This window comes from Pelecanus crispus, chromosome 3 (genome assembly GCF_030463565.1).
Source record: "Pelecanus crispus isolate bPelCri1 chromosome 3, bPelCri1.pri, whole genome shotgun sequence".
Classification (NCBI taxonomy): Eukaryota; Metazoa; Chordata; class Aves; order Pelecaniformes; family Pelecanidae; genus Pelecanus; species Pelecanus crispus.
This window is the reverse complement of record NC_134645.1, coordinates 35,367,289-35,380,967: the sequence shown is the minus strand read 5'-3', so window position 1 is coordinate 35,380,967 and position 13,679 is coordinate 35,367,289. Positions and strand designations below refer to the sequence as shown.

Genomic DNA, 13,679 nt, shown 5'->3' with positions numbered 1-13,679 from the left:
AAATAGTAATGATAATAATAACAATACAATAATGATAATAACAATAATATACAAAGCAAGTGATGCACAATGCAATTGCTCACCACCCGCCGACTGATACCCAGACAGTTCCTGAGCAGCGATTGCTGCTCCCTGGCCAACGCCCCCCAGCTTATATACTGAGCATGACGTCATATGGTATGGAATAGCCCTTTGGTCAGTTTGCATCAACTGTTCTGGCTGTGCCCCCTCCCAGTTTCTTGTGCACCTGGCAGAGCATGGGAAGCTGAAAAGTCCTTGACTAGCATGAGCAGTACTTAGCAACAACTAAAACATCAGCGTGTTATCAACGTTGTTCTCCTACTAAATCCAAAACACAGCACTATGCCAGCTACTAGGAAGAAAATTAACTCTATCCCAGCCGAAACCAGGACAATTTCTAATATTACATTCTTCTTAAACTAGTCTCACAAGTTCTAAATACAATGGATTCAAATGTTTTAAGAAAATTATCACCTCAAAGATATTGAGAATTTCATGCACTTTTAGACTTGCCATTTTCAAAGCTGCAAGGACATTTAGATCTTCTAACCAGCCTATCACAGACCATTGCATTTTATCCAGGTAAATCTGGTTATCTTCATCACCAGAAGGAATGATCTTTTCTTACTTTCTGGTTACCACTGATGCAATGCAAATATAAAACAAAGGTACCTAAAAGTGTATTCAGTAACTTCGAGAAAAGCTGTACACATTAATGAAGTAAAAACAAAGTCCACACAATACTTCTTTGTTTTAACCATATGCCAAGGCAGAGCCACCAAAAGAAGCAGTCCCAGTTTCTCTCCAGATCCTAGCTGTTAATTCTGCCTGATCCTCTCTTCTTGTGCCTCCCATGCACTGGAGCTGGGCAGGAGCAGAGAAGAGCTGTGGCACAGTGAAGAACAGCACAAGTTCTTTTGGTAGTCCAGCTTGCTTATAAAGGCATAAAATGCTTGTTGAAGTAGTGCCTTAATTTTGGACATGGTGCTATGTTATATGCTGTACAATTTACTATGCTGAAATGTCTAGGCACAAATGAATTAATTTCAACATGAATCTAATCTTTAATTAGACTGAATATCCTTGCTTTTTCAAGTTCAAGTCAAATCCTTATCATTACCTGAAGGTAGTTTATTTTTTGTGGTATAATATTTAGAACATTCAAGAGCATGCTAAGAAAAAATGAATGCATACCCAGTCTACATAAATGTAAATTTATTCATAATCAAGAGCAGAATATTTTCCTATGGCATTTATCAAAGCAAATATCCTTATATAGGTATTGTTATAAAATGAACAGTGTGCTTAAAACAAGGGACAATCCCATGCTTTTATGCACATATTTCCAGGTTTGTTAGTGAGCTGAAGATGTTTTATTTCATCACAAAATAAAACCAATGACAAAGAAACGCAATGAAAACACCAAGGTCTTTTAAAATGTTTCTTGTAAACAAACTGCTACTTTACACTGAACTCTTTTCCTCTCTGCTGTTTCTTTCTACATACAGATTTCATGAAAAAAGAGCAAATTATCATGGTACAAAATACGAAAGGCTAACATTTTCAAATACATTCAACATTTTCTCATAAGTTGGGGGCAGGAGACACTTTTTAAGTCTTTCATATACTTCTGCTCAATTCTCTATTAGTTATCATCCAACATATCCTTGATGAAAATCTGTATTTAAGTTACATACACATTTTTTGAGGGCCTGGTTTGAAACAAAATACCTACTATTGCTCAGGATGGCTCACCCATCTTAGTTTCAGAAAGAAGAGGTTAAACAAAGTGGACACATGAACCATTAAGTATTTAAGATGTTAACAAAATCAGAATCATTTTCACCATTTTACACCTCTACTACACATCTTTAAAACTTACAGCTAGTTTTATGAGGTATTCAGTACCCGGGAAAAGCTGCTGAATAGTAAAATCCAGAAAAAGTTCCGTGCTGTTATAGATTACATTCCACTTTGTAAAATTCTGCTCATTGTTGGCAATATAAATTATATAGCGATCTAGGATTCCATTTACTTCTACTGGTTCTTTCCATCTGCAAATAAAAACAAAATATGATTAAGACCAACAAAGATTCAGACTGTACTGAAAACGTAAGGCTTTGTTTAGAGGACTTCGTGGGGTCTATTTTAAGCATTTGAAAACATAGTTTTGCAACCATAAAAATAAATCCAAGGCATGCCTCTAATGCAGTATTTGTACTCAATAGATAAATAATTACAGTAACACACAAAGCAGGGGCTACAAAACGGGCATATCACCAGAACATTTCCTGCACTGAAGTTTGCAGAGGCTATGCCCATATGTAGGTTATACTGATTGCGTAAAGACAAAATGGAAATTAAGTTGGCAAGTGATAATCAGAAGGTTCACAGAACCACTAAACTAATCACTTCTATGCATTTAATCATAATAAATTTAATTTTATGTCACAAACTCTTTCCCTGATTGAACTCACTGGAATTCTTGAATAAACTGATGCACTATTGTGTTGTCAGGAAAGAAGAAATCCTTACTTACTGTACATATATAGTTCTAGAATCCAAAACCATCAGGACCGGGGCATCTACGTGAGATGGTGGCAGCTGCGCTGTAAACAAGGTGACCTGGGAACTGTTTGTACAGCCAGCAAGCGTGCATGCAGTGAGCAGAAACTCGTGTGGCGTAAAAACCGTTAAATCTAGGGCAAAAAAGGAATATGAGTTTACTTTTTATATTAATTTTACCTTGTTTTTCTGTAACTTTCAGAGGGTAGTAAATTCAGAAAATCAGGAGGAAGAGAGACCTGTATCTCATAAATGTTTCAGATTTGTCCCAGAGGAGTGAATAGGTGCTGGTTGTTTAACAGTAAATAACTGCAAATTTTGACTACTAATAGATCTATGGGGCACGCTTTGGTGGAGATGACCCCATGGTACAGTATATTTACACTAGAATGTACACCACCCAAACAAAACAAAGATGTTAGCCTCTTAGGTGCTACATACTATATCAATTTGCTACAGTGGCAAATGATCACCTTTAAGATGATTAAATCAAATCAAATTAATGGAAAAACAAGTACAGATTCATTAACACAGCCAGATTATATTTTTTTTTAAAATGTGCTGTATGATACATGAATGTCAAGCATCAATACATACAATGATTCACTCCATGCAGATTTCACTATAAGCAAGAACACAAAGGAAGCTCATTGTTGCCACCACTCATACTGGTCTGTTCTCTCTTTGCCTGTTTGTCTTCAGCTGCATGAACGCCAAACGTTTGTAAAACGTATTTCAGTAAAGACAACCTGTCTAATGCTATAGCAAGACAACAGTTAAATGGTTATTTATTATGAAGCTATCTTGAGTTTCAATTACTGCAGAAAATGGTGAATAAAATGTAGCATCTTTGCTGAATAAATATTCTAAAACATCTTCAGCTTCATATATTCTTCCTTATACTAATAAAGGAATGTTTGTCAGAAAAAATATAGTAGGAAAGTAATGCAGACATAATTTTCTAATCTTTTTCATTTTTTATTAAAATACAAATCACAGATTTTAATGAGCAAATCCTTTAAGAAAGAATTTACAATTGAGGTTTTGGCAACAGTACAAGGTATACAAGTAAAATGCATATGTTATAGATACACATTTTTAGTACGCCAGAAAAGTTCTGGGTTTTTGCAAGACATAACAAATGCTGGTGTTTTCCGGGCCAAATAGTATCAAAATATCATTTTCTACAACAATATTTGTGAGCACACATTCAAAAATTGCAACTGGATGACAAAGATCTCACTAAAGCAGAAATGCCGTAGACCCAATTCTTTCTCATTAGTTTTCCCCTCATATAATGTCTTCAGTCCCTGCTGCAATGGAATTCCTTCTGATTTACTCCACTCTGTGTGAGGACAGAATGAACTTGTACATTTTTATTGAAAACACAGTATCACTCAGTGGTATTGTTCTATGGAGTACACGGCAAAGTGTGAGTTAAAAAAAAAATGCCGTAACTAAAAAAAAAAAAAAAAACACCACACCATCAAGTGAATGCCTGTAACACAGTGACATGTTTAATCAACATAATGGGGCTGATTCTACCAGGGTTAAGCAGTGCTTATGTGGGTGAGAGGGGGAAAGCACGCTCCAGAGCAGGTGCTCAAGCTGGCTCAGCAAGCAGAGAAAGTAAACTCCACATACTGCATCGACTGTATTGCTCCCATTAACGTACACCTTCCTGGATCCCTTGTTCCTTGCAGCTGCCATCAGAGAAGTCATGAAAAGTACAGATGGAGATGGAATTCTGTGAGACAAGAATCAGATACTCCATGTTCTGGGTGGGCAAACAAATGACCAGAAGGATTTTACTTTTAGCAACCCTAAAATGAACAGCTGAAAGCAATCCATGGCACCTATTTAATTCATATCCTTATAAACAGTTGAACACACATTCTTCTCTCTAAGTTGAAACTGTATTGTGGAGCTTTACTTAGCAGAGTGAATATAACACAAGGGAAGGAATAAGAAAAAAAGAAAAAGTGGCTTTCTCCTTTTTGGTTTGTTTATGGTGGAACACTGTTTTCTTGTACACAGATTTGGGATGGGAGAGGTATTTTTCTCTCCTTTACGGAAAACTCCTCATCAGGGAATTGCTTTTTTTACAAAGGTAGCTTGTAGTGAAACCCTGCTTTGATGCACACTGTAGCTGATGAGACTACTTGCATGCATAAGAGTTTCTGGCAATACCTAGTTAAATTTGAAGAGTGAGGAACTTTGTCAAGGATGAATAGAATGGAAGATAGGAAAATGTTTTATTTCCCTCCCTGAAAAAAAACAAGTGACTAAAAGTTACTATGTGTGTCTCAGTGCCTGGAATGGAAAAAGCAAACAGACAAGACAGGGAAATGTGCAAAGTTTAAAAGAACATGAATAACATGGAATGGAAACACAGGACATATGAGCAGCAAGATCCTTTAGGATCAACTAATACGCATACTGACAGGGGAGGGAAGGAGAGGAGAGGTTAAAAAAAAAAGAGTATAGAAAGATAAAATATGGAAAAAGCAACATGTCACCAGGATCAAAGGAAATTTTTCTTCCTCATTTTGATTTAATAATGCCAATGTATTTTGACTAATAAATGCCAAACAGAAAGTTTCAATGGAATCTGAAAGACTTTAGTGGGATAAAGACTAAAAAGAAAAACGATGTTAGTGGGAGCAGGAGAAGAAAGTACAGAAACTAGAGACTTAGGAATGTCACTCAAAGCATGAGCTTCACAGTCAATGAAAATCTCTCCTTAGACTTCATCAAGGTTTGGATGAGCCTGCAAATATAGTGTAGGTAGTATTTCTAAAAGGTTAAAACCAGAAACTGGCAAACTGAACAATAAAAAACATATTACATCATAATTGATGCAATTATTTGTCACAATCTGATTTGGCAGATATTTTCCTATTTAAAGTTCAAAATGCTTCATAATGGATCAAAGGATTCAAACAACTATGGGTAGAAACATGAGTCTGAACGAAGAGGGAGGAGGTTCTTAGAACTATAAAGCCACTGTTTGTCAAGGTCCTCTAGCAACAACGCCTTGTTTTCCATTTGCTTGATTGCATGATTTGCATAAGATCAAATGTAGGCAATTGTGGACATGAAAAACAGATCGCTCTCAAATACATTAAAAATGGATCCACAAGCATTATCCAGAAAAGCGTTACAAGAAAATGCACCCCAGTGCATGGAAAACTCAGTGATTAACGTCAAACAAACTATAATTTACAATACAGGGCATGAATTATATGTTATTTTACAATTGATTTCATGCTGTTGCTGGAAGAATCGCATTGATCTCAATTTACAAAATGAACCCAATAAGCAGACAATTATTTTCTTCTAAATTCACAGCAAAAACTGAATTTTTTTTTCTTACACATTTGCTTGATCGGGTTATATTCCTGTGTGTTCCACAATTCCAGTCCCCCGTGTTACTCTGAAATAACAACAAATGCTTCGTATTGCAATTTTCCAATAACTACTCTCTTAAATAACTTATTTCTTACCAAAACAAATTTAAACTTTAAAATTATAGAGGTTTACTGAGAAAAACCTAAATTCAGGATTTGGTCTTGTACTCATTTCTGGACTCAGAAGGGCAAAGAGCACCAAAGGGCAAAGAAAAAAGAGACTTTCTTGGGGGTACAGGATTCCCTCAAATCACCCTAATAAGGTAGCAGGTAGCCAGAAGAATAATTCTGCATTTTTCATGTCAAAAACAGAACAAAAGAAGAAAACTAAAATAAAACCCCGCATACCTGTTTTAAATCCATTACTTTCCCCAAGGAAAAAGGTGGTGGGGATGGAGGGGAAGGACAGGGAGAGAAAGGATCAACCTGCCTTTTCATCTCTTTGACCTCAGAGGCAATACAAACAAACTAAATTCTTTTCTAATTCGTATGTCAGCAAAAGAATTGCTAACTATAGCGGCTATCATTAAAATCAACATTTGCATACCACTACATTTATTATATATGTGGTATATGTGGAACTTCCCACACTAACCAAGGCAACTATCTTAAACATCATGGTAAATCTAACTATAGTGGTTGGTATATATATCCAGTTTCTAATAACCACCAACATAAGTCCTGATAGCACAATCAATGCATGAGACAGAAGGAATAAAGAATGACCCTGTTTGCATGGTCAATAAGAACACTCACTTTGCTTTGATCAAATTTAATGGGTAGTCATTGAAAGATAATATGCAACACTACAGTGCTACTTTTAGCGTGGAATTTGAGAGATGTTGCTAAGATAGAGAAGAAAAACATAGTTAGTAAAAAAAAAAAAACCTAACACCGAAATTCAAGATTTAAGAACTTGACTCAAAACATGAGCTTTACTGTCAAGATGTCAGAGTACATCACAGTTCAAAAATAACACAGTAGTAATCACTACAATTTTTTAATTTGTCTGTAATGCGCAGCATTCTGTATTCAGGTTTACAGCAAGAGAGTCGCATACCCTTTTTCCCTCCCCTCTTCCACCCTATTTCCACTCTCCCTTCCACTCTCAAGCAGCTATTGTAAGGACCAGAAATGGCAACGTCCTGTCTTGGTGAGCACTCAGTTGAAACATGAGTTGTGTAAGGAACCCCACATAGTTTCTCTCAGGAAAATAATTAAGACAATAGCTATCCCATTGCTATATTCAAAGGAAAATAATACGGCAGCACTGTTGCAAGGGATTGTTAGCAGCACAACAAAGATAACCTGCTGAGAGAGTATGAAGATGAAAAACTTCCCAAGAATTCCAATCACCATGTTGTTTATGTAGGTAGACTGTATGACTACTTCAGCTCATTACTCACATCCTTATTCTGTTCTCTCTTCTTCTTTCTCATAGTTTGTTAAATTAACTCACAGTAACTTAATATTTAATTAGAAGGCAAACTGTTTGGGACCATAAATCTGCATCACCAAATACAACAATGTCCCCATCTGATTTTTATGCACTACCAAAAAAAAGAAAATCAAATTAATAAAGTAAGTGCCAAGATTGTATTATCAGGCTTGCTCCATCAGACATCATTAGCAGTTCTTTCCCTTCCACCATTTTCTGAAAGCAAACAACAACTCATATATAACTTTTAGTACAGTATATCCTGATTTCTGTATTTATAAAGCACCAATCACTTAATTACACTGACTCTCAAAGAACCATTGTTAATGTACAACCTTCTCTGGGAAGGTATTATGCTAACACTGCATCTTTTTCACAGATCTCCTGTGAACCCCATGCCATACTCATCACTCCCTTGAAAATATTTCAGAAAAACCAGGGCGCCACAAGTGACGCCACTTGCCTACTGCAAGCAACTCAACCAAGCCCAAGAAAATGGTGTGCTTATGTACCTAATTGCATAAACTAGTAATGAATGGCCTTTTACATGTGGAACTGGCTCATTAATTGAGGAAAACAGCTATCTTCCAAGATAGCAGCAAATTCTGCCAGATATTAATTAAAAATTAAAAATGTTCAAGAGTGAGAATTAAAGGAATTTTGTGAAGCCACTAAAAACAAGGGCAAGAAATAGAGACAAATAAACTCAGGGTCAAAAATAATTATTTTCAGGAAGCACCATAAGGTGTTGTTCTGCTCTCTAACCAGCAAAGGCTTTGACTCAATGGCATATGGACAAAACAACTTTGCTTCTAGCTGACCAACAAATGCTGATGTGTTTTAGAAGCTATTTGCTCAGCAGTAAATATCTCTGGTTTTCCCAATTACTCATAAAGGAGTAAATCCTCATTCCATTGGAGATTTATATTTTTCAGAAGAGTTCAGGAAAGGTACAACTTCCAGGCCCCATCTCAGGAATAAAAGAGCACAGCACAAAATCATGTATCACATGGGAACACCAAAAATATGAGAGTCGTGTTAGGACTGTGTAAAAAAGTTATATTCAAGAATAAAAAACGTTTGGCACAAATGTGAAACAAAAGGATCTTTAATTGTTTCAGTTTGCAATGATTTCCAACAATTAGTGAAGTTATTAGATGCCCACAGTAGACCTAAGTTCCACTTTTGGAAAAGTGATAGCTCCGAAGTACTTTAATGCTCTTAAATATAATTATGTTTTAACAGCAAAGATTATAAAGTCTATTTGTTTTCATATTTAGTAACAGTGTCTCTTGGTTATGCTCTTACAACCCTTAGCTGTTGCACAGAAAACCTTTCTGCCATTTATCAGCCCAAACTCTTGTACTTCTTTGAGCACAAACTCATCCCTCAAATGTTATGTTTCATTGTGGCCAATTCACAAGGCCACATTAGCATCCATTCCCAATTATTGTGTTTCATTTTTCTTTTTTTTTTAAAAAAAACCTATTAGTTTTAACCTTACCCTAGCAAGGTACATGTCTTTTTAATTCAACATGCACATTATTCCTTTCCCATTGCAAAAGTTGGAATACAAGGGTTCTAGTCTTTTATTTTAAAGCCATTTCCCTGAGATAGTGTCATGGTTTAACCCCAGCCAGCAACCAAGCACCACACAGCTGCTCACTCACTCCCCCTGCCCCAGTGGGATGGGGGAGAGAATCAGAAGAGTAGAAGTGAGAAAACTCATGGGTTGAGATAAGAACAGTTTAGTAATTGAAATAAAGTAAAATACTAGTAGTAGTAATAATAATAATAGTAATAATAATAATATACAAAGCAAGTGATGCACAATGCAATTGCTCACCACCCGCCGACCGATGCCCAGACAGTCCCCCTGGCCAGCTCCCCCAGTTTCTACACTGAGCATGACATCATATGGTATGGAATAGCCCTTTGGCCAGTTTGGGTCTACTATCCTGGCTGTGCCCCCTCCCAGTTTCTTGTGCCCCTGGCAGAGCATGGGAAGCTGAAAAGTCCTTGACTAGCATAAGCAGTACTTAGCAACAACTAAAACATCAGTGTGTTATCAACATTATTCTCATGCTAAATCCAAAACACAGCATTATGCCAGCTACTAGGAAGAAAATTAACTCTATCCCAGCTGAAACGAGGACATATAGCTACTATGGGTACATTTTCCAGGCTGTTCTTGCCTGCCAGTTAGGACACACTAGCTTGAAATCCTAAACGTGCTCAGCTGAAGAAAACTCAAATCATGTGGAGTGTTGCATACCACATTGTTTAGAAAAAGTTGAAGGGAAACATCAGAGGACATTTAAACTTCTCTTAATACTTTACCACCAATTAATCTACCTGATTCCTTGTGTGACTCTAAAGACTTCTCATGTCACTGACCAGAGAAGAATCATGGTGCATGCGTGATGCTCCTTGGAACCCTTCTTCCTCTAACATCCCTAAAGTGTTCCCCTGGCCCACCACCATTAACACCTCTCTATTTTTCTGATGGTGACTTTGGGAGTTTTTTTAAAGGCTTCTTTCACTGCCAAAACAACACATAGCCAGTCAGTGGAAACATTCAGCACCAAATGAACCTAATGAACTTTCAAGCTACATCTTTGTTTACTAGAATTAAAACCGTGCATTGTCTCCTTAGCTAACTTCAATTATACCAGCTGGACAAATAAGGTGAATTTGAAGGTCAGAGGGGGAGAAAGCAGAAAGAGGACAGAGCACATTAATTTTTACCAGGCACATGAAGAGAAGCAATTGTGGTCATACCAATATCACTATCTTAGTTTTATTTCTCTCTCTGTCATTTCTTTGCACATCATATGGCACAACGCAGCCCTATTTTAAGATTTAAATGAAAATTTCCATTCATGAATGCTTCCAATCCAGTCACTGTATTGCTATCAGCTTAAATAGAGGGGAGTTGTTAGTATAGATCATAAGAACCATGATCTCTCAGTCAATGTCGAGGCCAAAAAAGTGAAAAAGTGTTTTGAACATTTTATCTCTATTACTTCAGCTTTATGTTCACAGCTGGAAAATATATTTGCACTAGGCAACTACGTTGCAAATTTGAATCTCAGATACCTGCTGCTATAAAACTGGAACTACTCTGGATTCACATTAGTATGGCCAGGAACCCCTGGGCTCACTAACAGAAGTATATTCTGTATTCCCAAGTAATTCCAATCTTGCTGCAGTGGGAGAAACAAAATTCAGATCCACCTTACATTTGGTGCTGAGTTAATTGCATCAGGTCAAGAGAAGTGCCTGACTGCCACTTTTACAACCCACTGAAGAACACATATGAATGTGCAGCTGTGGTAAGAGAAGCAAGTAAGATGTTAAGTTATATAAGAATATATAGTAAGTAATACAGCAACTATTACTATCCATTTTATATAAATCAATAGTGCAGTCTCATCTGGAATAGCATATATTACAGAGTGCAGAAATAAAGTCCGTCTGGAAAATGGCAGTGAGAAAGCACAGGCTTACAAACACTCTCTTAGGAACAGAGGCTGAAAAAACAACCTAAGAAAAGGAAACAAAGAAGATGACACACCACACAGGTATATAGGATAGTAAGTGCTACATAGAAAAGCAATTAGGACACTGTGTTCCCATGAACTCCCTTTCAATAATACAGGGGAAAAAAAAGATATCCAATAAATTTAGAAAGTGGAATTTTCAGAGAAACTCACCCCACCCAAAATCATGGAACATCTTCTGCTGACAAGAAAATCCAGGTTTATCTTTATAAATCAAATTTTGGGGGAGACACATTAAATATCAACATCATGTTTTAAAAATTATTTTTATAAGCATCACTAATTTGCAAATCTGTAGAACAGAGTCCTGCAAGATTTCTATACTTCTCTCTATATATCTGAGACTACTTGGAACTTTTTAACACTGTATTTTATTTTCTTTTTTAAGTTTTCCTGCCCAAGCAAAGAAAAAGAGGGATGGGAGGAAAGAAATTAATTTCCAAAAGAAATATTTTCTTCGACAAAAAGTAAACAATTTTACTGGTAGATTTTTACTTATTAAAATTGAATATGCATACTAAATCACAAAATACCATTTTAACCCCAAAACAATTGTTTTAATCAACAAAATATTCAACAGAAAAAATTCATCAAGCAAACTTGAGACAGCATACTCAGACTAGAAATTGGGATCAAAACAAGAAAAACATGACAATGGCTGTTTGAACTGCTATCAGCCAGAGGTTCCAGATTAGTGGTTTATGTTATGAGCTTTATTAAGCTACATATGCATTTTATATCCATTATGGGTAACTTGTTCCACCATTTTGTATAGTACCAGGTACGCAAGATGGTTAGAGAGCGACTCTCACCATCCAGGCAAGGCATCATATGATTTAAGAGTTTCTGTAGAAGAGATACTATCACCTTCCAAGGACCAGAACAGCTCTGTATATCTGAATTATAGTCAGAGAATAGAGGGTTTTGCTAAAACATTGCTGTAGTGCTGGAACAAGGATAGTGGGAGGACTCAGCTTCTGAGCACCATTCCTAAACAAGACAATTTATAGCAAGTTAGATCTGTGGCAAGACTACAAAAGCTGAGCTAGTTTTCAGCTGGCCACAGAATTAGCAGCATAGTAAAATATACTGTACTTCTACCTGCTCTCCTCTGTCCTTACTGGAACAATCAGCCCTAGCTGTTGAGGCATTAATATGGTCAACAAGTGGTTGGGGAAATTTTTTTTTTTGTAAGTTTACTTGCTTTATATTTATTTTCAAAACACACACACACACACAAAAAAAAAAAAACAAAAAACCACACCACCTGAAAAGCCCAAAGTTTTTTCAGCTTGACATGTTGCACTACCCAGTTATGTCATGTAGTGTCAGTAATGTCATCAGATAACATAACTGCCACAATCTGATGTGATGCATTAAACTGGGATTACCAGAATAAATCACGTTTGTGGGTACACAGATCACAGGTGGTGCAGTCAGCTGCTCTGTATTATGGCGTATCTATAGGATGTGCAGATTAGGATATGATGTTCAGAGGCTTGTTCTCGTTTGTGAAGTGCTTTGCAACCATAACTCAATAGTAAGGAGCCACCAAACAGTTATAATGGCATAAACCATCATCAGGGAAAAATACAAATCGATCAGTGCCAGCGATATAAAAGAAAGAGCATGCATCTGTCCCCAGCCTCATAAATTCAGTGGTTGTTGCAGGCTTTTTCTCTATCCCACATGTAGTTTATTAATAACAGTAACTATCATAAATAATAACAATGCAGAGTAGTTTACTTCAAGATGAATGCTCTTATTATCTGTTGATCCTCTCCCTTATTTCTTACATCCTGTCTTTATTCTTCCTGTAAATGGGGGGGAAGCTAGTTTAATTTATTGTTTGAAGTTTATGCCGTTTAATTGGCAACAGCGTGCTATGCCAAGAAAGTTGTCTACGTAGGCTCCCTGAAATACCTGCATAACTTAACTGGCATGTTAAGCATCTACAAAAGAGGCATAGAATTTGCATTCTACTGCATGTTATAAATAAGTAATAAGAACAGATTAGAATTATGCATTTACACCTACTAGTGAGAGTGAGATGCATAATTCACAAGTGGCAAACCCTTAAGAGGCTTTTGTACTTCACCCCAACCCTCTCCCCCCTCCAATCTCATGTATGTAGAACAGTATATTTTTCAGTCCCGCTGCTCCATAATTTTTTTTTTTTTCCCCAGCTGGACTGTTTAGATTTTATAATCACTACTTTTTCTTTCTTGCAGAAAAGCAACGGACACTATATGTTAGTCGTCATTGTTGGGAATGTAGCTGCTTTTTGTTACAGTATTGGTGTCGCCTTTCTGAATTTTCTTGTGATACTGAGGGACACGACTGTAAGAGGCAGATGTTAAATGGCAGTGCTTTCAGAAGGTGCCAGAGTAAGCTGAAGTCCTCTACCTAACTTCTGAAGAGAACGCAGAACTTGCAACTGAAACTTCCTTACGCTTCACAGTTAATATGATGTACTGCTTCTCTAGTTGGATCTCCTGGAGGAGTGGACTAATCTCTATGCCCGTTCATGTCCTCAGATTCTCTGCTGAAGCCTGTAAACTAATACCTTTTGTGACCACAATTTATATGATAGCACATGAAGGCCACAGATTTTGCAGAGCCTGTGGCTTTCCCCCACAGCAGTTCTACCTCTAAGCAGCGCTCTGTTACCTGGTGATAAGG

At 36.8% G+C, this 13,679-nt stretch overlaps 1 protein-coding gene across 1 annotated transcript in view; it reads right to left on the bottom strand.

Moving 5' to 3' along the window:
• Window positions 1-13,679, bottom strand: part of USH2A (usherin) — a 398,473-nt gene that overhangs the window by 197,698 nt on the left and 187,096 nt on the right. Inside the window, exons 32-33 of the mRNA XM_075707636.1 lie at window positions 2,561-2,720; window positions 1,904-2,075 (exon numbers count right to left, since the gene is read on the bottom strand). Of these exons, the coding sequence (XP_075563751.1) occupies window positions 1,904-2,075; window positions 2,561-2,720 (332 nt within the window). The remainder of the gene's footprint in view (window positions 1-1,903; window positions 2,076-2,560; window positions 2,721-13,679) is intronic.